General features: G+C 48.1%; 6 protein-coding genes across 6 annotated transcripts; 2 read left to right on the top strand and 4 right to left on the bottom strand.

Annotated features, from left to right (window-relative positions):
* Positions 1–925: 925 nt before the first annotated feature.
* Positions 926–2389, top strand: FSST1_010877 (pepsin-like aspartic protease; the record flags this gene model as incomplete). The annotated part of the gene is made up of 2 exons (XM_083233953.1): positions 926–1126; positions 1187–2389. The coding sequence occupies 2 exons, from the start codon at positions 926–928 to the stop codon at positions 2387–2389; spliced, it is 1404 nt and encodes a 467-aa protein (XP_083080573.1).
* A 542-nt stretch (positions 2390–2931) lies between these two features.
* FSST1_010876 (aspartic peptidase domain-containing protein) lies at positions 2932–3356 on the top strand (the record flags this gene model as incomplete). The annotated part of the gene is made up of 2 exons (XM_083233952.1): positions 2932–3218; positions 3272–3356. 2 exons carry the CDS (start codon positions 2932–2934, stop codon positions 3354–3356), a joined length of 372 nt encoding a protein of 123 aa, XP_083080572.1.
* A 417-nt stretch (positions 3357–3773) lies between these two features.
* FSST1_010875 (uncharacterized protein) lies at positions 3774–4646 on the bottom strand (the record flags this gene model as incomplete). Its single annotated transcript, XM_083233951.1, has 2 exons — positions 3774–4323; positions 4372–4646. 2 exons carry the CDS (start codon positions 4644–4646, stop codon positions 3774–3776), a joined length of 825 nt encoding a protein of 274 aa, XP_083080571.1.
* A 446-nt stretch (positions 4647–5092) lies between these two features.
* Positions 5093–7748, bottom strand: FSST1_010874 (uncharacterized protein; the record flags this gene model as incomplete). Its single annotated transcript, XM_083233950.1, has 5 exons — positions 5093–6028; positions 6087–6572; positions 6621–7140; positions 7192–7477; positions 7538–7748. The coding sequence occupies 5 exons, from the start codon at positions 7746–7748 to the stop codon at positions 5093–5095; spliced, it is 2439 nt and encodes an 812-aa protein (XP_083080570.1).
* Positions 7749–13377: 5629 nt separating this feature from the next.
* On the bottom strand, positions 13378–14803 carry FSST1_010873 (homeobox domain-containing protein; the record flags this gene model as incomplete). Its single annotated transcript, XM_083233949.1, has 3 exons — positions 13378–13640; positions 13706–14600; positions 14660–14803. 3 exons carry the CDS (start codon positions 14801–14803, stop codon positions 13378–13380), a joined length of 1302 nt encoding a protein of 433 aa, XP_083080569.1.
* Positions 14804–24125: 9322 nt separating this feature from the next.
* On the bottom strand, positions 24126–27258 carry FSST1_010872 (uncharacterized protein; the record flags this gene model as incomplete). The annotated part of the gene is made up of 5 exons (XM_083233948.1): positions 24126–26505; positions 26554–26583; positions 26634–26944; positions 27002–27109; positions 27175–27258. 5 exons carry the CDS (start codon positions 27256–27258, stop codon positions 24126–24128), a joined length of 2913 nt encoding a protein of 970 aa, XP_083080568.1.
* Between the last annotated feature and the right edge of the window lie 400 nt (positions 27259–27658).

Below are 27658 nucleotides of genomic sequence, written 5' to 3'. Positions count from 1 at the left end.
CTGACCATCGTCAGTTTCTTTCTCTTGGCAATTGTATTTTTGGTGTTTTAATTAATCATTGCATTGAAGGAGCCTCCTACGTCATGTCATTCAACTAACTTGACGCCTTAAGTAAACGTTTCATACAGAGGAGAGACTAGGGTACCTAGTTTATCTATTAATAATTCTATACCAGACCATCGACTACCCCGGATATTCCGTAGTATTATTCCTTTAGTACCTATAGTTAATCCTACAGTTCGTCCCCGACAGAGGGAAAAGAAGGTTCACGCCGGCCGCGCGTCTCCCCGAATGTGACCTCTACACTCTCTCCCGTAGGCTGTGTTGGCACTGACAGATTACGCAGTCTATAGTACAGTATCCGTGGTGGAGGTTTGTTCCTGGGGTCTACAATTTGAGTGGAGAGTTTAATATCCAGCAGCGAGTTTGGATGTTTCCAACATGTTTCGATTATGCAAATCGTGAGAGGGGTTCGTGCAGCGTCTACGAGATGATCTGTGATCGACTGATTTCCCAGTACAAAGAAGATAAATGTATAATAACCAAATAAATGTCATGTTTGAATCTATAATAGCCTACTCTTATCGGGTTCTTCCTTAGTCTTCTCTCATCGCCTTCGCTCTCGCTCTCTGCCTCGGCCTCACCGTGCCGAAAAGGTGGTGCCCTGACGTTTGAGGGTGACGTTGTGTCGTTGACACATCCCGAGAGTCTGTTTATTCCAACGTACGGATGAGCGGCAATAGCCTCAAAGTACCTATCTCGAGTCATATATTCATCTATGACAGAGTAAAGTCATCGAGGCGAAGTCCATTGTGGAACCAACGAGTCAACCTTATAAAACTAGATATAAACACCAACGAGGTTTTTATGTCGCTAAAACAGCCATGTCTGAGTATCTCAGTATACAAACTACAAACATTCAACAATGAAGCCAACATATTCTACCCTTTTCCTCTCCTTACTTTCATTCACAGACGCTATATCTCTGCATAAACGGGAACATGACCTTGAGCCAAGAGTTATAAGTGCTTCTATTCAGCGTCGCCATGTAGATGATCCCTTTGCCCATGACCGAAAACGTCTAAGCAAAAGAGACGGCACGGTCAATGTTGGAATCGACAATGAGGTAAGTCATCATAAGAATGCACCCACAAGGCAGCATCTTGTTAACGCTGGCCCTGTCTAGCAATCCCTATACTTCCTCAATGCAAGCATAGGAACTCCACCACAAAACTTCCGTCTTCATCTCGATACTGGAAGTAGTGATCTTTGGGTGAATGCAGTAGGCTCAGAACTTTGCGACACTCACGCCAACATCTGCGCAGAGTCTGGTCTATACAACCCCAACAAGTCATCAACGTACGAGTATGTGAATAGTGATTTCAATATCTCATACGCCGATGGCTCTGGCGCATCTGGCGATTATGTTACCGACACCTTTAAAATGGGACAAGTTTCGATCAAAGATCTGCAGTTTGGAATCGGATATGTAACTTCAGACAATGAGGGAGTTATTGGTATTGGATATACCACCAACGAAGCTGTTGTTGCTCAACCCGACGCAGAGTTTTACAAGAACATGCCAGCCATGTTGGCTTCTGATGGAGTTATCGCTTCTAATGCCTACAGCTTATATCTCGACGACCTGGAATCTGCGACTGGAAAAATCCTGTTCGGAGGAGTCGACTCGGAGCACTACACTGGCGAGTTGGTTACCGTACCCATCATGAAGATTAACGATGAATACTCCGAGTTCTACGTCAAACTCAACAGCATCAGCTCAGGTTCAGAAACAATCGGAGAAAACCTTGATCTCGGAGTTGTTCTCGACTCGGGCTCAACACTCACGTACCTCCCTACCAGCCTCACAGAGACTATATACGAACTCGTGGGCGCTGACTACGAAGAGGGACAAACTACGGCATATGTACCCTGCGATCTAGCAAACCAGGGAGGAAATTTGACCTTCAAGTTCACAGAACCCGCTGAGATCACGGTGCCCCTTAGCGAGCTAATCCTCGACTTTACCGATATCACAGGTCGCCAGATGTCATTTACCAACGGTCAAGCAGCATGCTCTTTTGGGATCGCACCTTCGACCTCACAGGTTTCCATTCTGGGTGACACATTCTTAAGGAGTGCTTACGTTGTGTTTGACCTGGAAAATAACGAGATCTCGCTAGCACAGAGCAACTTTGACGCCACAGGCTCTCACATCCTCGAGATTGGCACAGGAAAGAGTGCTGTACCGTCTGCGACTGGTTCAGGAAGACCACAATCTTCGGGCAGCGAGAATGCCGCTGGGTCACTTTCGCCTCTGGGAAGTGATGGGGCTGTGTCTGTCCTTGCCGGGGCAATGGCACTCACGTTTACTTGGTTCCTCATCTAGAGAGTTTGACCCCTCCTTTGAGATAAAGACACGACGGTCTTGTATGATTCATGGAGTTTGAGATTTGGGCTTGCATATATTATTGGGACTTTGCTCGGCGTTTTGGCTGCATATAGAGTTTTGTGTTAAGCATTTACGACGGTTGCATTGGGTTACAAGTAGATACCAACGATATCACGAACATTTTTAAGCTATTTTACACTCGGTTAAATCAGTAAATAAAACTCGATTCTTTGAAGTTTATTACTGAAAAGTAAAAGATTGTGGCAAAGACGGTGATACAGTAGAAATGGTCTGATGTTTGTTTGCCGATTCGGCTCCGGTGACTATGATTATCGCCGGTAGAACCGACAGGATATCAGGAGTTTGTGACACTGTCCGGTAGGGTCTATTATACTGTCAGTCTGACTGACTTATATGTTCATATTTATATCTGCAATATGCTGTAGTAGTAGACTCAAAGCGTTGGTGGCACATATATCCTACTTCTCACACATATCCCAACGCCCATCTCAAAGACATCTATCCATACTACCCAAAAAATGACGGCTTACATCGAAGTCGCAGCTAGTTGGCTCTTTAAAAACTACAAAGGTCGAGATGCCAAAGCCTTTTTCACAACTCCTGCCTTTGCTCAACAACCAGAGCCAACATTGTCGGTTACATCTCCGGATTGTGGTCCAGATGGTGCAACGCTAGGAAAAGAGTACATGCATGGAGGTCAAGAAAAGTTTCCCCAGTTACAGTGGAACTCTCACCAAGGTGTAAAAGAATGGCTGCTCGTGGCAGAAGATCCTGATGCGCCGTTACCAATACCGGTTTGCCACGGGTAAGTTAAATATTTTATCTCCTTTCGAACCATGAAACTCATTATTTCGGTAGTATATATTTGGGTATCCCCGTTCAAAAGACGAATGTTGTCAATGACGACTTTCAGTCCACGAGCGAAACCTCTACCAAGCTCTAGGGGGGTTTCTACTATGGAGCAAGTCGCAATGGGATGATTTATATCCCGCCAAGACCACTCATCAATCATGGAATTCATCGATGTAAGTAGAGATCCTGGGAGGTGCAATTTAGCACAAGACTGACTGTCAATCAAGATTGGTTTGAAGTCATTGGCTTGAGTGAACCATTGAGCGAGAAGTTGATCACCTCAAAGCCGACTAGGGATCAAGTTGCAGAAGCTATCCAGGGCAAAGTCGTTGTCTGGGGAAGATGGATGGGCCAATGCGAGAGGAAATGGGAATGATTTAAGATATAGTCAACGATTGAAGGATGAAAACAAGAAATGGATGAATTCTCTATATCATGGTAGCTGTGTCTATGTACCTAGTCTTGTGTTCATGTATACCACCTATTTCCTCATACGCATACAGCCGTTTTAGATGCGCCCAAAACCCCAGATATTTAGCCCGACTTTGGTTCCCTCTTCAACAGAGAGTCCAGCATGCCATGTCTCCTCATAGCCCCTTCCATCCGCTGCAAAATTCTCCCAGTACACTGCATTACCCGGAACAACCTTGAACACAACACCCAGCTCACTTTTATCTTCTTCCCCATCTGCACACTCTATGAAGCGGCACCACTCCTTTCCAACAGGCCTCTTCACCAGAGGAAACTCGGTGCCACCGCCTTTGAGGTCTTTGGAGCCCCCAACCCATGCCATGAGACTGCTCACGCGGCCCCATCCATGCGAATTGTGACTCCAGTCAAAGTGGTGGTTGTAGTGGCCGCCTGGACCATAGCGTTGAGTCCTCAGACGCTCGACCCAGAGCTCCGGACGCCAGCCTTGAAGGGCACGGGTACGAGACTCGATGCACCGGACGGGGTCAGTTCTTGGGATGACAGCGACGTCAGAGTCGCGTACTGAGGCGTCGCGATGAGTTGCATCGCCATTGTTGGTGATGGTTGATGGTACAAAGATTGGTTCACTACGAGTGTGAGTATCAGCTTAGACGATGGATGACTTCGCGGCATACCTTATCTCCAGCAGATGCTCCCTTTCTTCCCGGCTCAAAAACCCTTCCAGATATACAACCAGAGGTTCTCTGCTCACTATCCTAGCCAAATAGCCGTCAGGCGCACACTCGAGCGCTGTCGCATTCGGCGCATCAATAGCTAGCAGCGACTCATTAAATTTTGGACGCGGTGAGGCTTCCTTAACCTGAGTGGCGCGGTCTGGATAAAAGAAGTCGCCAATGGGATTAGAAAAGACGACAAGAAATGCCACGAAGCCTATTATGTATTGAAACATGATCGCAAGTGATGCATGAGCGCTGCAAGATCAAGAGGCTTAGATGGTGATGAGAGTATGAGGAACATGCTATGATGAGGGAGAGGGTGGACCTCGTGTTTCGGCTAGGACGGAGCTTCTCCTTAACAGCTGGCTGATTAGAATATACGTCCAACAATAACTCGACCAAATAAGATAACATTGTAAACGCATGTAAATTTTCTATTCGTTCTTATTCGGAAAGATGGGTTCTTGTGCATCCATCTTGTCTAACCAGCTCCTAGCGGTACAAAATTCATGCTTGGTATGGTCTCTCAACCGACCAGCCTATCTAGGGTATATATTGTACATATCCTCCCTCCTCGCTTCATATTTTACAGAGATATAAAAAGTCATGAAGAAAAAACACCGTCCAAAAACTCCAACCTTATCCTAGAAATACATGGTGATCCGCCGCGTCACAATAATCAATTCCCTGCTGACAGCCCTTCCGCATCCCAGTTCAAGTCGGCAGCAGTAAGTATTCCCCAAGCGTCAGTTCCGTCGGTACCCAGCGTGTTCGTCGCCATCTGTGCAAATAGTGTTTCTTCAGTCGATTGCCAAATTGGTGTAGAAATTCGATCTTGGAAAGCTCTGAGGTCGATTCGGTTTTCTTCTGCACTGTTTCCAAGACCAATGTCGGGTGAGGTGTGACTACTCCCCGAAGCTGTTTTAGTGTATGAGCCAGAGTTCGAGGCCTGGTTGATTGGAGAGGATGTAGTTGATGAATTTGTCCGGTCGGGCAGGGAAATGCCACCCAAAACAGTCATATAAGGCGAAAAAGATCCAGACCACGTCCCTGTTCCCTTGAAGTTGTGATTCAGATTCAAGTCAAGAGCATTACTGTCTCGTATATTAGGCATAGGACTTTCCTCGCTCCTCTTCCGTTTGTTGTTCGTTGGGTCTGGCCGAATGTTGCGGTAGGCGGATCCGAGTAAAGCTTGGTAGCATGTCTTCCCAAGAGTCACGCCCATAATTTGGGCAACACTGTTCAGTCTGGTCTGCTCGGCTTCAAGTCTTTTCTCACTTCCAGATACTATGGGTGATGGCCCGGAATGATTCGAAACTGATGTACGAGCCAAAATCGGTATTTGGGACTTGCTCGGTCCAAAGGCATCACGATACCTTCTAAGTGAAGGCATCTGGATAACAGAATCCAATCCACTCTTCTCCACATCGATACAGGTCTGTTGTAAAAAGGTTCGAGTGATTGTATGTACCCTCGCGATGGCCTCCATACTTTGGATAACGAGTTGGAAATTTGACAAGTCCATTGCGTTAAGGCCCGTTGTTGGGTTATCTATTGCAAGATAAATGTAAACCGTAGCTGCGCAGTACAAAGACAGGGCAGACAATGGGCTCTTCTGTACTTTTATCAGTTCAATGCATACGAGAAATTCACTAATAATGGAAAATACGTACAAAGAAAAGGGCCACGTTCGAGGTGAGTCTCATAATGTTGACAATCTCCTCAGCAGCTGCTCGAAGTCGAGCAACACTGCTTTGCTTGACATGCTCTGGTAGTTTGTACCTTTCTGCCTTTTCGACAGCCGCATGGTGAACACAAATAATAGCGGCGTGCAGGTTCATATTTAGATGGAGTGCTGATACGTCTCGTATATTCTCGGGAAGACGAAAGTTCTCAGGAAGAAACATAAAGAGGCTGGACAATGTGTTGTCCAGATCTCTGTGTCGAGTCCAGAATGGCCCATTCATCAGATCTTCACAGCGACTGTCTGGCTTGGAGCGGTGAATATGGCGGAGGACGAGCTTGTTGACCTGACATGTGACGATGGTCCCAGCAAAGCCTGTGTAATGAGCACCTTGTATCGCATCATCCAAGAAAGGCGCTTCTTCTTTATGATCTTGAACGAATGCTTCTTCGGAAGCAGGAAGCCTTGTTGCAATCTGAAACCTCGTCAGCATGGTCTTAATTGGGAAGTCAAATAGGCATACATCGTCCGTATCGATCAGAGTGGGCCATCCTGTGGAAATACAACAATGAGAATCTGCAGCGAACACGCCCCAGAAGATTCGCCTTCTTTCTTCCAGCTCGGCCCACGTAAGAGGAGGTGCTAAAGACGGTGACATACCGACGTTATCTCCATCCAGACGGTTAAGTCCCATCATGTGGCACAAGCGAACGCAGTTAGCCACACTTACAGTCGATCTTGTGAACAATAACATCTTTGCTTCGTAGAAAGCCACAAGTGCCCATGTCTGTGCGTGCTGAATGGAAACGAAGACCTCGCCATGCCCCTTCATCGTATCTGCTTCCATATATTGTCGTGACCGACGGTAGAAGATGTCGTGATATTCGTCATACTTGTTATTACCGGCAGCTGCCAAAGCCCATATGATATATCTCAAACACATTGGGGGTCTCCTGGGCAAAGGGCCATAGAAGGATTGGAGATACCTTCCTGGGTGGATGATGGGTATAAGTCGATACTGATTCTGGAAAAAGATGTTGTTGCTACAGAGATTAACCATCGTTCATGATTTGTAAGTTAAGGGATGTTCCTACAGTTCTTCCATAACATCGTCCGGGGGTAAAGGCTCAGACATGCCTAGGCTCATCAACTGTGCATTGAAAGGAGTATTTTCATCATTTGACTGTTGATCAAAAGCTGGTGGCTGAAAGGACGAAAAACCGGGATCCGAATAATCGTTCACCATTCCCGGTATTACAGGGGAGACGCCAACATCGCCAAAGTTAGCATGATGCTGATTTGGATAGACGGGACTTCCATCATCAGTTTTCTCTTCCGAAGAATTCTTGTTAACTTCTTTGAGATAGTCCTCAACTTGAGCTGTAAACACGTTGTTAGCAACCTGGTTATATCAGGATGGGCTGAACGTCGGCAGTATACCTAAGCGAGCCTCGAGCTCTTTGACGTTTCTCCTCTTAAAATTTGGCTTCCTCCTTGATTCGGGGTATACACAATCATTCGAGACCTTGACACAGCGAGTACAGGCTGGCTTTGTACGGTCACACTTTAACTTGCGAGCCCTGCAGGAAACGCATGCTAGAGGCTCGGTCTTTGAAGTTTCCGGAGGACCGGAGGGATCGGACTCATTCATGTCCAGAGATATGTCTTTTTATACCTTGGTGGGTGGTGAGTGATATCGGTACTCATTCGATAGTTGTGATGATAGCCGATTGCTTCCAATTGCTGGGGGATGAATGGGTCGCACTCTCCAATTTCGTCAAATGAGACAGGACAGAAGAAGAGACAACTAAAAGCCCTGATTAGGTACTAAGGCGACGATTAATGCGATTTACAGATGAGAAACAGAAACCCATCTACAAAGGAATTTACAATGAAAACATATCATAAGCATGGGCAGGTAGGCAGATAGTTTACACATGTCATCGTCGGGTTTAACTTTGATTCGAAATTGACTGGACTGTTATCGGAGATATGAACTGTCCGAAGGCCGAAGGCTTACAATACCAATTGATTGGATGAGTCAGGCGGAAGGACTAGTAGTTATGGAATCATTTTTTCGTTAAAAAAGCGAAGACGCGAGCAAAACATACATAGTAGCTATGCAAAGTATTCAGAGAGATGAATTGATTCCTAAAGTTGAGATTAGATCCATGCCTTATCCAAGGTAGGTAGGTAGAAAGGGTGTATGTATTGTATTGCAAGGCAGATCTGACAAGAGTCAGTGCCTGAGATGCACCCAGTTTCGGTTCTTTATTTAGCCTCATACTTTAAGCTTGACTGAAAGACCCTGCCTGTCAAGGCGTGGCGCAGGGCTTGGTTTCTGTTTTGCGTCAGACGTCAGCCACACCTCACTGTACCGGCCGGCAGATACAGCTGTTGCCCTCATCAAACTAAAATAAACTCAACATCCACGATCACTGTCTAGTGCAAATACTCGACCACATGCTTTCACCTCCATCTCCTAGTGATGCCTTGCGTTGGATCCGGAACCCCCGGCAGATGATGTAGCATCTCGACCTGGTGTCCAATACAGCCACTGTCTCTGTCTGCAGGCGGTATGTACCTCACATGATGCCAAGATGCCTTCGGCAATCAGATCTCCAAAACCCTCAATTAACCTGTTATTGACCATCGTTAGTCTAGGTACACCTACACCACCACCGCTGCCGCTGTTACCCGTCCGCTTCTCATCAACAGCCTCTTGTCCAGGGCTCTTTTTCCAGGGCGGAGTCCCAGGGGCTAAAAGTCAAACTTTTGTGTCATCAGGTTCCGACTTCTTGTCGTGTCAACTAATCTTCTCACCGTCATCCCAAAGGTCCTGGCTTGCATTCCAGGTGCAAAACATGCTTGTTTTATTTCCTCGGTCCCGATTGACGTCGCAATGAGGTGTCAAGACAGCATCATCCACCTCTAGTCGCCGTATTTTCCCACCCACAACCAGCTCCTTGCCTCTTCTGTGCTGCCGCGCTACGGCTGGGCTTTGGCTGTGTTGTTGAGCCGTTATGACGCTGGCCGTCAATTTTCGCCACGCCACCCAGGGGCAGAACAAGGCAAGCAGTGGAAATAGTGGCTGTCTGTCGCCATGGCGGCTAGGCGGCTTAACCAAAACCAAGACCTCGGGCTTGCACGCCCCCAGTCGTGTGCTAGCAGGTTCATACTTGCTCCTGGTTCCCAGTGACCTGGTCATTCTATCATCCCGAGCTAGAACTCTGCTAAGGCTTCTCAAGCTTCTCGAGGGCCGCCAGGTCCACAATTGGTATTGTGGCCTGGCGGCCTGTTGCCGGCTCGACAAGCGCTGATGATTGACAGCTAGGCTATCGCGCTATCGTTGGCGCGTTGGCGGCGGCCGGTCGATCTGGGATCGTCTGGCTTAGCGGCAATCCTGAACCAGTCTAGCCTAGCTCTTAGACTTGTCGACTAGCATGACATCAAATGAAGTGGTGGCGTTTTTACCAGCAAGGGTGACCCTGAAGATTGGGTTTGGCAATTCCGGTACCGGTAATAGGGGACTGACAGCCAAGCCAGGCGGGAGTATGTCACAGCCCTGAAACGCTGGGTTTAGTGGAAATGTCATGTGGTTGAGCTTTGATTTCGGGCTCTCGCGTCTATCCACCTCGAAGCCCGGTCCTGGTCGCTATGACAAGAAGCATGTTCAGCTTTTTCCTCCTTTCACCCGGCGCATTGAAAATCAAAATAGTTCTGTCGATCAGTGTCCAATAGCCCTTGGCCTTGGAAATTTGACAGGGAACAAGACTGAAATACAGGTAGCCGCCGTATGCTTTCTTCCTTATCAGCCCTGCTGGTGTAGCCTGGAACAACAGCCACTATACCATGTCAGCCTTCAAATTACAGCATCAAGGCATAACAAGGTCGAGTTGACCTAGCAGACTTATGATAAACCGCCGGCCTATTTGCCTTCGGAGCGAATAACCACGCACGAGCCCATATCAAAAGTTGGTCCCAGGGACTGCTAAACTTAGAACCAAGCAGTAACGTTCATTTTGACATTCAGAGATCGGCAATACTCTAGGGTCCTCGCAGCCACGGATATCCCTACGCCACAACATCAGCAAACATTGAGGATAGTGAGGCGCATTTCAAAACACAGTAGAGTTTGCAACTATCACGATCTCGGTTCATGCCGTATTATCGAGGGTTTCGAGCCATTAAACCATTTTTGAACGGTCTGTTCCGCGTGATAAAACAGAGTCAGGACTCCAGGATCCCTCAACCCTTCCTTCAGCCTCATTACGGCGACGATCATCCTCATTTTGCCGAGTCTGGCCCCAGTCCAGCGGGCCCGAGAACGATCGTTCGTTAATATTCCCCGCCTTTGAGTGTCTCACCTGCTCACCAAGTTTGATACTCTATTAGCCTGTCAGGCCTGTCCACTATCGAGTCAGAGTGATGAACAAAACAATAACTATTTGTTTAGGACATCAGACCAAGAAGACCAGTTATCGCCCATTGGCCCACATTCGTGGCATGTCTTTTTAGACACTGAGCTATCAAACATTGTAATCATCTCAAAACGCATACTAGCCCTACCACATGTGGAAAGCTAATCAGTTCTTGATTGTCTGTTGTCCGTCTTTCAGCCACACTGCTCCTTCGGCGCAGTCCCGTGGGAGGAAGGCTTGTTGACCAGTCAAGTGCTATTCTCGTGGACCGAACCACCTTGCCTATCAAAATCTCACACGAGTCGCACTTATTCGTTCGATACAGGAGGTCTTTTAGAAAGTGCCAATAAAGTAGGTATCTAAAGGGCTGAGGATCTTGCCAAGTTTCAGAGTGAATCAAAGTAATTTCCTAGCAGGTCCAGATGAACTGCCTTTCTGCACTATTCATAACTCTAACCCTCTTGGGGTACCTGGCGACGACCGTGTACGAAAAAGGGCACGCCTTCCAGCCTAGTCGTCGACTAAGCTCGCCACAGGCTATGATAGGCACCCCTCCTAGACCACGCCTTGCCGCGGCGAGAGCCCGTTTTGTGTCATACACTCTATAATTCCAAGGGAACTTCTGTTGAAACGACTTGGTCGATGATGGTCATTAAAGATTCGACCTAATATCAATACGGCAGTGTGCTAGGCCGCTGTCATGTGAGTTCTATCGAAGCAAGCAAATGTGCTGGTTAATGCAAACCAACACGCGTCCAAGTTATCTATGAGCCAGGGGGCAGAGCATGCATTGCATATAATGATATCCACAACTCGACATCAAGATGGCATCCATCTAACGAAGGCTTGGTTATGGTCCCAACAGCAGATGGAGTCAATTGTCCCTGCACAACGCTGCACTATGTGGTGCCATAGAAAACTGGGCAAAACGTGGACATTTGACAGCTATGTTTTAACTATTCGTGTTCACTGACCTTGAACGTAGTGATCTCAGCCTTTCTGTACACATATATAAACATATGTATTCATTGACATAGCCAGTCACAAAAAAACATGCCTGCCGGGGAATTAAGCTCCTCACCGGTCAATTTTGAAATGTTTCATTCCCTGCGTGCATCCCTGATCCCAGGCACTGTGCATGTACAATGTGCAGATCAGTAGACGACGGGGTTTACTGGTTTATGAGTGAGGGATGCCCCCGCGGCATTAGGCAATGAAGGCTCATCAAGGCTCTTTTTTAAGGTCTGGACCAGCTGTCGCAATTGCCGTGCCCCAAATTAACCTTGACCCAATGGTGACAGCATTGCAGTGTTTTTTTCTAGCCTCACAACACATAGAAACCCCATCTTCTGGGAATGCAAACTCGTTACGCAATTATTGTGCATACAGCGGCAGAGGCGCACCAGTTTCTATGCATCTGCATCTTCAACTGCGAGCTATCGATTGTAGACTGTAAGCTGTTGACAACAAATTTCCAGTGGCATATCATCCCAAAGGCCGGTGATGGGTGTGACTGGCCGGATGGCTTCCCGTGCAAAACCCATCTGACACGGGCCTCGAGATGATCATTAACGATATGATCACCTAGCCTGAACTTGATTCTCCTTTCCTAACCGATATTTGTCACCGGCATTGGCCTTTGAGTACTATTGACTGCACTGGCATAGTCCATGTTGGTTTTGGTCAGAAACAGTGGCTCCAAGCACGGGCTAGCAGCCGCTACGAATGGCTGGTGCATTCTTTCTCTATAGCCTCTGCAAACCGTCTATCATCTCGTGGGAGAAGCTCCACTGACTCCCCTGGACTAAGTGCCTAGACCAAGCAGAGGCAAAGTATCCATTGCACTGACTGACAGCCCGGCTCAAGGACAGTGAGCACGTACAATGGATATTGTGACATGGGGCAGACATTGGTTATAGCGTATCGCTAAGACCGCCGCCGCAGCAGCAAGTTATGTGGATTAGACGATGAGGAAATTGACGGTCGTTGATGGAATATTCCCATCAGCCCGAGCCCAGCCAAGACAAGCTAATATCCATCCCGAAGCCCTGGACTGGAGAAAAGGCTCCATCCGAGCTACATACAAAAACTGATATGAGTTCCATGGAATACTACCTAACTATTACAGCGCTGCCATGGAGGAGTCTACGTTGAGTCAGCTGTACCTAATGGTGAGATGAGGCTTCCCTTTACTTAAAGCTCAAGCTAACGCACAGACCTTTACTCATTTTCAGTCAGTCACGGTCGTTATATGTACTGTTGTTTTTGATTGATTTCATTTGATTCAGTGGCCCGACCAAACTTCAAGATACTCGAGTACTAAAATAGGCGTCTGGTTCGCCTGTATCCGAAAAAGTGGTCTTGGTGCGAATATGATTCATAGTTATTCGCAGGCTGTTTAATATTTTGTGCTGTGTGTCTCAATACTCATCTCAGAGATTCATATTCAACTACATTGACTTGAACCCTCTGTGTTTGTCCTGTCTGATCAAAACGCTGCCGTATATATCGCGTTTTCCGTCCTATTTCCTTGCAAGGTTGTGACGTTCATGAATGCTGTCCATGCCCTGTGCTTCGTTCCCTGAACGATCCGTGCCCTAGTGACTGGGCCCCCTAAAACAAACACCATCTCCACTCTATGGGATATAACCCGCCGCTAAATGCGTTTAGAGGCTAAAACCTCAAACACCAAGGAGAAAAACAGAGAGAGAGAAAAATGGCCATCGAAATGAAGTGTCCTTGGCCATGACTATGACCATTTTTGGATGTCGCGGTAAATACTTGTTCAAGCGTTTGGTGGGTGGAGGGAGGCGGAAGGGATCCCTAGAGACATAGACCTTCTTAGTCCCAGTCTCCATCTCAGACGCTGCCCCTGCCCATGGTGCCAGGTCTTCGTTGGCTCAGCGCCTCAAGCTCTTCGTCGTAAGTGGCGCCCTCTCCATCACTAAGGGGTCCAACGGGCTCTCGCTTGCCGTGGTCAAAGTCGCCTCGCTCTGTTGTGGCGAGCACCTTCATGTCACCGCCTCGAGCACTCGACATGGCGTCAGTTTCGGCGCGGGCATTGTTAATCATGGTTGGCAATTGGCGTCTTCGTGCATTGATGAACCAATTGGAGATTTGGTCTAGATATGTTAGTTTCTAGCCTGGAACAATTCTGGGATCAAAGTCTTGGCTTGGCTTGACTTACTCATTTGCAGTCCTGTCTGCCGCATGAGATCCTGCTTCTCGTCCTCGGTCGGATAAGGGTGCTGAAGGTGTGCCACAAACCATGCTCTGAGTTTGTCCGTGGTCTCCTTGGGCAAGTTGCCCCTTCGCTTTCGTTGTTTGTTGTCACCGCTCAGGCTGGCAGGTCCCATTTCTCCAAAGCGAACAAAATCTTGGTAAGGTGCGTTATATGCACCTGGTGTGAATGGCGTACGGTCGAATGAGTGGGCAGATCCTGCTGATAGTGATTGATATCGTGTCGGGTGGTGGTAAGGATATCCATAGCTTGACTCTCGGTAAGGCGAGACTCCAGACTCAGAGATGGGAGTCCGTGAATGTGGTATCGGCTGGTGCGAGGTTCTATACCCCTCTGTCGGTGCGGGCGCTGGTGCTGGTGCGGATGCTGAAACTGGTACTGGTGCAGACGCTGGCGCTGGTGCAGGTCCCCGGCTCACGAGCACCGCTTCTCGTTCCAGAGAACGTGGTGGAGGAAGACTAGGCAATGTCGGTCGAGTCTCTACTCGCTCACCTACTTCCATTGGGACTGAGTGGTGAGGTGTACCGTTTGTCAGATATGGGCTTGTTCTTGTGGGTGCTGTCCAATTCTCCCGTGTTCCGGCTTGAATTGGTAGGTTTGGTGAAATCTGTCTTGGTGACTCTCGGTCGGGGCTGTAGCATAGACGTGGTACTTGACGGACTCTCTCGCTCTCCACCTCGCGCTCCATTGACAACCTCCTCCTCTTGCTAGAATTAGGTGAGTGTACATATTGAGGTGATGCCGTAGTTAATGGCGTGGTACCCAAAGGGGGCCCTGTTGCCAACGGCTTTGTACTGAGGTCATGTGGTGCTTGGGTTTGGAGTTGTAGTTCAGGGAAAGCCTGGAACATGTCAGCTTGGGAACATTGCAAGGATTGCTCATGAAATCAGCGAGTCCTACCTGTCGAATCGAAGGAAGAGCAACTTTGTCGTTCTCGGTCCTCGGTCGGAGCGAATAGTCAGGACATCTGTTGGTCTCCCAGGGGCGCGGCATACCGAAGGACGAGGGATGAGGAGAAGGAGAAGCAGTAGCGATCATGGACATCTTGGGAAGCTGGGAAGCCGGCTGTTGTAGTTTCGTATCAGACTGTTTTAACAGTGAACGACTATCTTCCATAACAGGACGGCGGCAAGACAAAAGAAGGAACCGCACCGCGGTCGACCTGGCCTGCCGTCTAGTGTTGGTGAACAACCCGTTTCCTGATTACAAGGTGACAAATTATGCCTTTGGTTCTATACCAGAGCGCAACCAGAGTAAGTGTCAAGGCGAAGAACAGTTGGCGAGCAACGGTCGCAAAAGAGAACAATGTTGTGTAAAGAGTGAATCTGTAAACTGATCCGGGATAGGGCCAACAGTTGTCGTATTACCAAATATAGCGATGGAGGATAGAAGGTGGAGGGTCCGGGGTCATCTACCGTAGGTGGGAAGCCTGAGCCTTTTGTATATCAGAGTGCAATGGCGGCTTGATGGCCTTGACGGTTCCCAAATCTCATGGAGTGGGGTGCACTTAATCGTAGGGCAACGCAGACGAAGTAACCAGGATAGGAAATGCTAGAAGACACAGACAGGGCCATGAACATCTGAGCGGAGAATTTCAAAGGGGCCGGGGCTCAACTGGAGATGTCGTGGTGTTAGTGAAACCAACTTATCCAAGCCACACACGACGTCGTAGTAACAAAGCGTTGTGGACTAGGATGTACGGTTCTTTAATAAAGCCAGCGTATGGTATCCATAGCGCACATTGCTATGCGGACAGAAAGGTCTTCGCCTCGAGGCGTGGAGAGAACAACTTGACGGACAAGCAATCTAAACCTGAAGGGTTCAGGCATGCGAGTTTTGGCAGGGTACGGTACACAGGGCGATCCAGAGGCCAGGGGAATGAGGACGGGGCAACATTGAAGAAACAAATGGCCTAGGTTCGGAGAACATAGCGTTGTATCGCCAGAACAAGAGGAACGTCACCAATCCCAAAACGCTCATGAACAGCTTTGACAAGCTTGTGGTGGTTGCTAGGATATGCCCGCTTTCTGGATCAGGGGTGGCAGTCGACATGGAGCAGGGGCTCAACAAGCGACCAAGACCTGGCGGCCGTGGCTGTTAGTCCTCAATTTGGGAAACCAGTTGGAGAAGCAGAGAGAGGGCAAAGATGACCAGGTTTGGTTGAATGATGGCTGACACACCATGGTGTGCACAACCATGCTGGCAGCCTTCCTGATGTGGCGTGTGCAGTGTAAATTGTCGCCGCTTTCACCCCCGGCTGCATGGCCCTTTTATGTACGTATGCATGTTGTGTATATGGACTAAATAGTCAAAGCGGTTGAGAACGTGCGATGAATTGGACTGTCCTACACGAAGACCAGACCGGATTTGAGGTATCATTGCATATGCAACTTCAACTTGCACATGCATACCGGAACGGAAATGGGCATATCAGCGTGCTGTCATTCTACTGACCTGATGAGACGAGACAGGACTGGATCAGAACTCGGGGCATAAATTTGTCCCCAAGTCGATACGATCTGCACTTTCTTCAACGTTGGCAAGCCTCTGAGGCTTGGCGCTAGATTGCCGACCTGATTTTCGTCGCAGACGTTGGAAAAGTCTGAAGCCACTAATACAGCCATTCACCACCGCTGATGAGAGCATCACGAGATTGGGACGCCGCTCTGACCCATGCCGATGGGCTTCGGGCTTGTGGTGCCATTAGAGTTCAAGTACAACGGGTCGCTGGACACTGGCTGATAGGTGCCATCCAACTCCTTTTTGACTTTGCCTCTGGCCGGTAGAGATTAGCCCAGCCTCGATTTGACGGGCTGTCACGTCCGCAGTTTCTGTGGTTAGGAGCAGCGCTAGGCGGCTACGATACCCGCCACTGACAGTGGCATCTGCAGCTTGCAGGTAGGCCATGATTCAGGATTGCGCCGCCATAGAACAAGTAATTATACGTCAGCACCATGCTGTGGAGATTTCAAATTTGTACTGTAAGCGTCACTATCCTATTTCCAACAACAAGGGGGTAATTGGGCTACAAGCCCGACAAGAATTTGGGTACAGACACAGTACAGTAGATTGGTTGCAACCGTCGTGCAGCGATAGTTGGCATGGCCTGCCTGTCTGTCTATGCTTTGAAGCTTGACCGAAGATCCCATGGTCATACTCGTCCGTACTCCTACGCATTGTAGGCTCCCGGCAGTTACATATTGTGCGTCTCGGCAGCCAGTGTGGGGCCGGGGTTGAGGAGCATGTCAAGGAATGCCTTGCTTTGTTGTGCTGTGTCTGCTGTGTTATGTGCGTACCTATGGTGTTGCGTGGTATTGTGTTGTGCTATGTTTGCTACAGCAGAAGGCACTCCTTCCCAGCCCTCCTGAAAGGGGTTGTGTCCGATAAGTCCACTCATATTGCTAGGATCTCTGACTGTGACGCGGCTCGAGCGGGTACAGAGACGGGAGGCCCGTGGCGTTGATGGGCAGTCAGTCCAGGCCCAAGTTCCTGGGACTTGGGGCTGTCCAAGATAATCTAAGGATCAAGCTCAAACGCCTCATTGAACGCAAAGACATACACATACGTGCGCCAGACGGTCTCCACAAACTGAATTCTCGGAAACGTCGCTGTTTTTCACTCGCGCTTGTCGAACAAAGATATACATACATAAACACTGATATAGTGGGATGGCTCGTAATTATTATCCAGGTATATAAAACAGAGAATTAACAGCCAGGATCCGGCAGCGAAGTCTTTGTTGCGATTGGCTTGTCAAAGTTGCACGATCGTCGTGAAGATCGCACGGGGCCGGGACGTATTAGGACCACCTCCGGAGCCGGGATAGTCAGTCTGCCAGGTCCCAAAAAAAGACGTTTTGGATGGAATTGCGACATGGTACATGTGGTGCTCGGCCAAGGTGCACTGAAACAGCAGGTACTCCAGCGGGCATCGTAGCATTTCTAGGCTCGAAAAGGTCTGCCACCGGCGACAGGCAAAGGTAAACCTGGACTTGGCACCTGAATGAAGCTTAAGTTGTCCATTTAGAAACATCGGACCCTCAGAGAGGAGTTGGACGTTACACTGAGGCTTGCTCGATCCCTGGCGTGCCTGAGTTCGGTAGATGAGAAAGAAGCTTGTAAACTTTGTTTGTTACCAAGTTAAAGCCCCGGGTCTGGCAGGCGAGCTGATCAAAGTTACACTCACCGTTGAGGTCGACGTTTGTTACGGAGTCACTGAGATGCGATACGATGTGATGCGATGCGACAATGCAACAATGTTATTAATGTCATTCCACGATAAACACGGAACCTGACAGTTTCTATTTCTCCACTGCGAGGTCCACATCACGTTACCTGACCTTGCAAGGATCCGGAATGGAATGTGTTGCAACTGCATACCTGCCTGACCTACATGAGAGACATACATAAATAGTTACCTGCCAAAGTTAGGGGTCTATTCGTGATGATGGTGCCTTCCATCTATGGACTTCGGGATGGAGAACGGAACAACTCATTACCCTCTACCGACTCTCCTTCCTTCATTCTCTAGCAGGTAACTTGGCGGACTCGGTAGAAAGTCCATCACATCAAAAATCATTGTCAAAAAGGCAATTTACCAGTTTACTACCAAGATACTAACAAGATGAACGAATGTTAACCAAATATCTTGCCTCTCAGCACCAACCTCAACTCATGACCGGATTTTCGCCAAGAGCTGCGTTGATCAGCACGCCGTTGAGCGGTACGTGCATCGCAAACACCCATCTTGTTTCTCCAACGGTCTTGAATAATATCCCGATCACTAATCCAGCTGTGTGCAGCGCAGGCTATAGGCTACATCGGTTACAGTACCAGGGGTCATTCACTAGCGAAACTCTGACCCTCCAAGTTATTTCCTTGGCATCGGCCGCCCGACCAAAACTCTGTAGGTAATAGTACAGACCCGCATCCTTGCTACTAATATTATTTCATCTCGCTCTATAATAATCGCCATGTCCAGGGCTGCGACTCAACATGCCTGCCAGGATCAGCCAAGCAAGTTGAATCTGTCAGAGCTGGTGTGTGCAGAGCTTTTCGCCCCATTCTGAAGCCTTTGGACAGGGGGGTCCCACGTCCATTTTGCCTACAAAGTTATCCCGGCATCTTAAACTGACCACTCATCTCTCATGTCGGAGTTGCGCCGGGCCTCCAGTTGCCGATCAATTTTTGCGAGACGTTCGGCTATGAACAAATCCCTACGGCAATCCTCTAGTCACAGATGTCAAAAATGCACAACGGAGATGCTTCAGAATCCTTCCGATTAACTATTGCGCTATGACAACAACATCAGGGTCATTTGGCTGTTGCTAATTTAACCACAGTACGTGAACAACAACTTCAGTATTCTCCATTTTTGTCCACACAACATTGGCAAAGACTCTGCAGTCCAACCTTTTGTAGTTGAGTTTGGTTCAACGTCCTGTCCTATTCACTGCGTACCTATGCAAACCACGGTCTTCAAAGAAGGTGGGTTTGTTTATTTGTTTCGTTTGGTGCCATCAGCAACGACCTGGCCCACCTCGCTGTGCCTGTTATGCAGGCCATGCAGGCAATGCGTATTCATACGCACAATGCTAGCCTAGGTCATACCCAAGCCCACACCTTGTTTATGCGAACCCTTGCTTCTCGTCGCTGTCTGCTGTCGCACCCCGCATATTCCCTTCTTGACATCTCACCTGGAGTGAGACAACCTCAATCGTTTGTTCCAAGTCCTGTATGTGACCGATACATATCGATTTCGCCGTTTGCTCACCTTCTCGGTGTCAACCCAAGGTGGCAACGGGTGCATCAGGGATACGCTCGCAAGATGACCTACACTAGGAAAAGAACTGTACCTTACCCGGCACCCTGGCCTGTCTTGCTCAAAAACCTCCAATCACTCTCCCGTCAGAGGTCACAACCGACGATAAATCCCAGCGGCAGAGCCCGTTGGTCGGGAGGGGCTTTCAGGGCCCCCCGGTATGCTTTCCAGTTCCTGGGTCCCTGTGGGCCACGAAACCAACGAATCGTAAGAAAGTTAGAGAATCTCACGCTGAGCAGATCTGTCTTTTGACATGTTTTGCGGGACACCCCAGTCTCATCTCTGTGTCACCATCCATTCTGCGTCTGCCAACGATCGGTAAGCACACGTCGCAAGGTAAAGTGCCGTTCAGGTTGAGGAATTTATCAAAACTCACCGCCTTGCATGTGTTCATCGGTTTCGTTATACCAGATCTGAGTCGGTGACACGGCATATTCCACAAGTCTCGAAATATTATTTCGACAACGTGGCGGCGTTCTTCATCGGATGTGCCAAGTCCTGTATGTAGTGGTTACTGTGCTCCTAGCAGCAAAAAGCAATGTCTATCCACAACATCCTACCAAACTAATGTCGCCCCTTGCCGCCACGGCTCAGGATCGAATGCTGCAAAGCCCAACCGATTGGGTGTCCTTCACAACAACGCCATCGCTTATCTCACTTTTGCCAAGTTGTCATCCATCACCATGACCTGCATGTACTGGCAGCCAGCCACTACAACGGCTTCGCACCTAATACTGAACACCCTCACGAAAGAAGAATATATGGCGACCGGTATTTTCTACAATCAGACAATATCCACTGTTTTTGTCGAATGTCAGCCTTCGAGAAGCTGCAAATCTTTCTTCATCAACGACACCTGGACAAATACAATGACGGCTGAACTTTCCAAAGACAGTAAATATTTTCCTCTAATGTAGGCAGACATGTTTCATAGGCCAAATTGCCTTTCTTCAAGCTACAGGGCGAACAGTACAGCCCTTTGTGCACAAACTGCAAGCTACTTCTTGTTGCAACTTTGTCAAACTGCTACACAAGGAAAAGCGGTGACGGTGATTTTTCCGTTCAAATCCTCCGAATTGTGTGTTGATTCATGAAGACACCTCGGAAGAGTACGAGTTGCTCATAACAGGTATAAATCTAGTAACCTCGGAGCATGACTACTCATCTGGCAGTCGACAGAACGCTCACATGTTAGCATCGGCCTCAATTAAACATGAATTGGGGGCTAACAAAGATTCCGTGCAGGCCAAGGGGAGTAGTATTGCAAAGCAAAGTTCCCAGCATGACTCGCCCATCATAGCCAGTTGACACCATAACAAAGACGACGACATGGTCCACGAGAACGCTTGGCTGTGTCCTAAAACATCCGCTACGGTGAAATATGTCTCTGTGTGCAGGGGCTACCCCAGCAACTCAAGACCCTCATCGGTAAGACCATATGGATCAACTGCCACATTGGATCCCCTCATCTGACTTCTCCATCCATATCGAACTCAAGAGTGAGGTTCCTCCAAATGGGTCGAGACGAGTTAGTCGGTCCAACGGTCCAAATCCAGCAAAATTGCTGGTGGTTTCTAAACCGGCAAAATCGCAGCGTGATTTAATTAATTACCTTAGTTCTCCTCCCTCAGTACGGCAGTGGATCACCCCGCCTACATCGAATGGTGGCTACCCCGAGGTCGTACTCAGATTTTGTTGAACCTAGGTTATCAAGGATATCAGGACATCTGTGCATCATCGCGGGCTGCACAGCGCAAGCTGTGGTCAAAATCTTTTCATTCCCATTCATACATGCATAAAAAGCTGCACAACACTTGTCATAAGACTATTGTTTATGCAACAAATCATGGATTACTGGCCCTGACTGGTCTACTCAGGTAATTACGGTCGATGATACGGAAGGAGGAGCATCATGGATGGTACACAATTTCACAAGCGACAGCTGATTGTTGTTGATGTCGTTTGCCGAGTTATGGCCACCTTCCTCATCAACTTTGTTTCCTCCCGGAACGTTTTTGTTTACTCTCACCAGGATTATCTGATCTTCTCTTCCTAAAAGCTATCCTTGTTATCTCTATATATCATTGTTGACATATGACTAACAGCACACCTAGTCCTTGTCAACTATGTACGTTTGAGAAATAGTTGAGATACATACACGTAAACTGACGTACAGGAAAGCACAGAAGCGACACATAACGGTCGATGGGGCCATGACAAGTTTCATCATCCTTCCTTTCTTTTATTTTTTGCTTTTTCTTTCTCTTTTATTGTATTGGTCTATTCAACCTACCACGGCGTCTTATTGACAATGTCGCTTACCTTGGGCCGTCAAGAATCGCCTGAGTCTTGCTGAGAATGCCCACTTGTGTTCAACTCTACTATAAGTATCGATCACTATTTCCGGCGGACGAATAATAATATCGACTTGGACCTGGATGGAAGGCATGCGTTAACCTGGCAGTCGCTTATTAGACCTAGAGGTTGGTGGGTATGATCAAAGAAAGTTCGAGACTAGTATACTCTGGGGCATTGGACCTTATACGAGCATCTCAATCTCAACCAGTCGGCTCCTTATTTCAACGTTGGAGGCGATGCAGCCCAACTTAGATACAACTGGCGACCAAAAGGCAACTATATTCAGGGCCATTCCAATTGCGACCCAATGAGATCCACCTCGATGACAGGATGTGCATACAGAGTGATTATGTATAGTATCGTTTTGGTCAACCTAGCACACGTCAACTTCGAACAAACAAACAAAGGATGGCTGTCAAGAGCCCTGATACGATACAATGCCCTGAACTGGATCGGCCCAAGCGTCCTGTCAGACGGCCGCCAAACCCATCTTGAGCCGCCGTGGCCGTGGCTTATACAGACCACGGGCCCTTTCCCTGGTTCGGTCTCTTGGTCGGCCATTTTTCTTCTTAAGCCGGGCTCTGTACTCCGCGCGCCAATCTCGGATCATGGTGGTTGATGAATAGCAATGCTATATATTATTATTATGTGCATACTCTGTACACCATAGTTAGTACTATACAAGCACAAGAAGCTACGCTGCAATAATATAGTCTACTTGTTGCGGCGGCGGCCCTTGAGTTTCCAACTGTTGGTATGTTGTGCATGTCGAAAATGTACATAAGATTTATCCATTCATAACCTGCTACCTACCTATGTACTGGCGCTTGCGTTTGCCTTGATCGTACGGTTATGTGGATCGCTCGCCTCAACTAGAATAGCCAGACTCTCATGGTGGCCTTGCAAACCACTTCTCCGTGGTATGCTACTCTGCAGTGCAGCGATAATTATTGATTGATCAGATATAGGTTCAGGTGCCCCGCAGGCAAAGGAACAAGGGCAGCATCGCATCGACATGAGGTGCCGACCGGTAAGTGTTGGACTAATTAATTTGTATACTTCTGCTCCTCACGGAAACGAATCTTTCCGTTTTGCACAATTTCATTACTCGTTGCCTGTACATATCTTCCTGCTTAAACCAACTAACGTACGTTAGTACGTCTATCCCCTGACAAAGTCTCCCTCCCCGAAACTAAACTAAACTAGACTGACTGTCATATCTGTGTCACTCTCTGCCGTGGCCCGAAAATGTCCTCTTGTGCTTTCTTTGAGATACCTTCCTGACTTTGGTCTCTTGTACGCTATCGGTCCTGCGTCACACAGGGGAACCTCAATTTCTGGAAAATCGCGACAAGCTCTCTATTGGGCAGCCCGCTTACTCGTCGAGTTCCACACACGGATGCAACTATTGCCAGTGGCGGTTTGGCTTCACCGGTAGGCCGCGTGAAAACGAGGTCTTCCGCCTTACACAACGGCACCAGCTGCTGTATCTGGGCTTGTGCTGCCGAAGCAAAATCTGACGATGAAGCGTGGAACGCAGTAGAATATCAAGGCGGTTTGGCTTGGATAGACATCATGAAACCCGAGACGTACATATGCTGTGGTGTTTAGTTTTTGTGATACTGCGGATAGGTTCCCGACGATCATTGTTAACTAACCCAGCGTAACACTGTAGGGTAACCAGATAACCACGACAAGGGGATTGTGTGGACATAGATTGTGTTTATTACTATTAGATATGCGTGTCTGCATGGAAATGTATTCCTTCTGATAGGAACTATCTGCATTGGTGCTGTTTGGACGCTGTCGACTCAAAAAGCAACATTGCTAACGTGCTTTATGACTAGATTCTATTCCTCGTCTGACTGTGACCAGTTATGACCATGTTCTTGATCGTGGCTCCAAAGATGATAGTTGCGGTTGAAATCCGTCAAGAATTGTAATTGAAACCATGTACAAGCCTTACCTGTCCCATCTTGGCCGTCTAGATCACTCTGTGCAAGCATGCAGATATGGAGAGTACAAGCATGATAGAGAAGGCATGTTTATCCAAAGCTATGCATAGCCACCATCCTATAGCAATCCCATCTTTAAACAGTTACATCTCTAAAAAAGAACTCCTGTTGTTGGTTCAAGACCACTACATGCAGTATGTATCATCAGCCATAAATCCTGTACACCTTTTATGCTATGTCCTCCGGAATACTTTGTTCAAAAGACCTCCGCGGCCCCGTCGGGATATCTCCTCGGGAGATGCCATCGCCCGAATACTTTTGCCCTTGTTCGTGGTTTGTGGGCTTCCATCTGGAACGGATTCGTCTCCTCGACTAACCTCGACATACTCGTCTGATTCCCTATTCACGTTTGGTTGCTCACGATAACACTCAGCCGCTAACTTGGAATGTTCTGGTTCATAGACAGCGGCCTGTGCTTGCGGAATATGAGCATCTCGAATCTTTGTTAAACCACGATCCAGATACTCCACCATTTGAGCTTTGGTGACAAAGCTTTCATTGTCGGATTTCTCAACGCCGTGGACGTCCTGCGCTTTCTTGAATAGCGCAGGGAAGTGGTTCTGGAACTCGGTCTCGAGTACCTTCTCTTTTTCTGCCAGTGCCGTCATTCGTTCTTCGTCGTATCCAGGGGAGGAACTGAGATATGGTATATGCTCCTCCTTTTCCAGTCGAGCGAATAGCTCGACAAACTCACCCTCATTACCCGACATGCCCTTGCTAGCAACCGTCAAACTGGGCAGAGCTCTTTCAGAGTCTCCATCCTGTGCGCGGTGTATGTGCTTGCTGAAAGAGTCACTGAATTCTCGGTAATGACCCTTCAGGATGAAGCAGCGTCCGCGCCAGCCACAAGTAGAGAGTTTCTCGAGCAAGATCTCCGCAGAGGGGCATTCCCATGGGTGGTCAAGGCCACGTGAGTAAAAGATAATACAAATGGCCTGCTGCCATCGCGAAAACGTTCTCCTGCTTTGTGCGTCGGCAAAGACACGCTCGACCATATCTAGAGATGCAGGGCGCAAGAAGGATTGAGGGGCACGAAAGTGTATTGCACCCTTGATGTGTGATTTTTGGAATTCCGTTGAAGATCGAAGATCAAGTATGATACTTTGCCCTGGCAATGATATGTCCAAAAGTTCACCAAGGTTTGATGGTAAGATCATGCGTGGCCCTTCGTGGGCATGAACTTTGGAACCTTCGACTTGGAGAGATGCAAAACGTTGAGCAAACGCATCCCTCTCTCTTCGATGATGAAACCAGACCTCTACATGCCAAGGCTCTACTCCCAAATTGGATGCAAAGAATGCCTTCTGACCATCATTTGGTAATGGCTCAGTTTGATAATACTCTTCGAGGCGTTTTTCAACATGAGGAGAAAACCTTTTGGGTTCTGGAACATCAACTCCGAAAGTTGTGCGCCGTAGAGCTTGCTGTTGGTTCATAATCATCTGCCGTGTTAGATTTCTTTCGCCCCCTAGAGATGATGACGATTGTTGTTTTTGTAATGTGGTAAGTGATGTCGCTGAGTGCATAGGCCTCATGGGTCGTTGTGATAAGCTCTGGGAAGGCGACAGAGGTTGTGCCAGCATGTGAAGGGGCGAGACTTGCTGACTAGGTGAAAGATGAGTTCTCGTTACGGAACCGCCTTGCCTGCCATACGTAGGATCCCGAAAAGCTCCAAGCTGACCAGTCCGTCCCGTCACCTCTGTAGGCGCAAACGTCGTGCCAGAAACATCGGATACGAAAGATGCACTGTCATTTTCGGTAGCATAACGGTTTGCAGGAACCAAGGTTGGCACTGATTGGTTTCGGGATTTTTGAGCCATAAGGTTGTTGGAACGGATGAAGGCGACGAAAGATGTCGCATGATCTTCTGGGAGTAGATCCCATATAGAAACCGGCATGGAAACAAGAAGCATTGTTGAATGACTCTTAAAAACGCCCTGTACCTTGACGTATTTGGCCATGGCTGGAAAGGCACCCAGCCATTGTTCCCATGCGTTAATGTCAAGCCTTTGGTCGTCTTCTAATGCCAAAGAAATCATGACGTGAGGAGTATCTTCATTAGGTTCGGTGAACATGTAGTCGTTTCGTGAAGCAGGTGCAGAATCAGCTGCCCGGCCTGTTTCATGGACCATCTCAGGCATTGGTGTCAACTCGGGGGACGATAGGTTGTCGCCACGAGACATGCGGGACATTTCGATACTAGGCGCTTTGTGATTGGAAGTCATCATGAAGTGCACAGGGGTGGAGCGAGCCTCAAAGTATTTGCCGTTGATGGTGATGGGCCGCGGGTGTTTCAATCGAGCGAGGACTTCGGCATGGAGCATGGCAGCAGAGAAGGCACGAACCCTCCACTCCTGAAGTACTTCAATAAGAGCATTAGTAAAAGAGTAACGTCCGGGGTCCGGAGCGATAGCATCCCAACTCGAGGCTGAGATGGTCTCAGTAATGCTGGCACCGCTGGGGAAGGTCGCACTTGCGGCCCCGGCGCAGCAATCTAGTAGAATGAGAACGTCAGATAGTGACCGCTCGAGGAGAGTCTGGATCGCAGACCATCTACATGAAAGTTAGAAACAAACGTTTCGTATACTCGGAATGTCTTACTGAAGCCATGGAGAGTTCGCTTCACGAGTTCTAAGAATTGTCAGGAACTTCTTTGTACGTGTCAGTAACTAATGACTTACGCGCACCAGGTGCTTTGTCTAGATTCGTCGATCCTGGCGTGTCCGCCGTAGTATACAACAAACAAGGTGTCTTTAGATTCATGATCTTTGATAAGTTGACCAATGCGCATTATCAACTCGAGATGAGAGTTTTCGGAAGGGATGGCAAATATGTCAGTATTAAAGCCATAATCCTCGCTTAGACACTTTTCGAGATCCTCTAGCTCGGGTATCACGAAGAGATCATCTGAATTCCAGTGTAGCAGCAACACTTGGACATTGCTGTACCTGGCCGAGGACTTTCCGCGGTTAGGAAACGCACGAGTGGCGGACTGAGTACGAGCGAGTGAGTTTGAATGCTGATTTTATGGCGAACAGGATAGACTAACATCTTCAAGCCTTTGGGCAAATTGACCAATATGTTTCACATGGAAACTGGTACGGCTTGTGTCATGTGTTGCAGATCTGGCATAGTGATCTCCTCCACCAGATGCAGCCTGAGAATTCTTGTGTAAGTTTTGTGTAGGCCCAAGTGCCGACTGAAATCAATGTTTAAACACACCATAAGAGGACCAGTGCTTCTCGAACCTGGACCTTCGACAGGTCTCCGAGAACGAATGGTAACATATGGTTGATGGTCGGCCATGGTGTCGAATGTACGACTCGCTTGCGTATGACAGATTTAATGCGTCAATCTCGTGACGTCACGTATCACGATATAGAAATTATTGGTTCAATTATAAGTGAGCATTCTCGTAGTCGTCGCGTCGTATCAACTGGAGTGTCGCAGGAGATATCTTGATCGTGGGTCTTGCCTCACAAAGGCATAGTAATATGTAAGTATGTAGAAGGAAGAAGTCCCAGACTCTGTCGCGTTGTCATCTCGACGGTGACAGATTATGAGACAGATGAGAAGTAACAACCTAAATTGACGGGATAGGCCAGCGACTTTCTTCAATTCGTGACCGAGATAGTGTCGAGTGGGCAGGCGCAAGGCATAGGGCATCTCATTAATGGCAGTTGAGATGGATCAAACTAAGCTTCGG

This window comes from Fusarium sambucinum, chromosome III (assembly GCF_050947815.1).
Source record: "Fusarium sambucinum isolate potato_lamoka chromosome III, whole genome shotgun sequence".
In the NCBI taxonomy this organism is placed as follows: domain Eukaryota; kingdom Fungi; phylum Ascomycota; class Sordariomycetes; order Hypocreales; family Nectriaceae; genus Fusarium; species Fusarium sambucinum.
The sequence above is the reverse complement of the archived record's forward strand: the minus strand, read 5'-3'. Positions and strand labels throughout refer to the sequence as shown.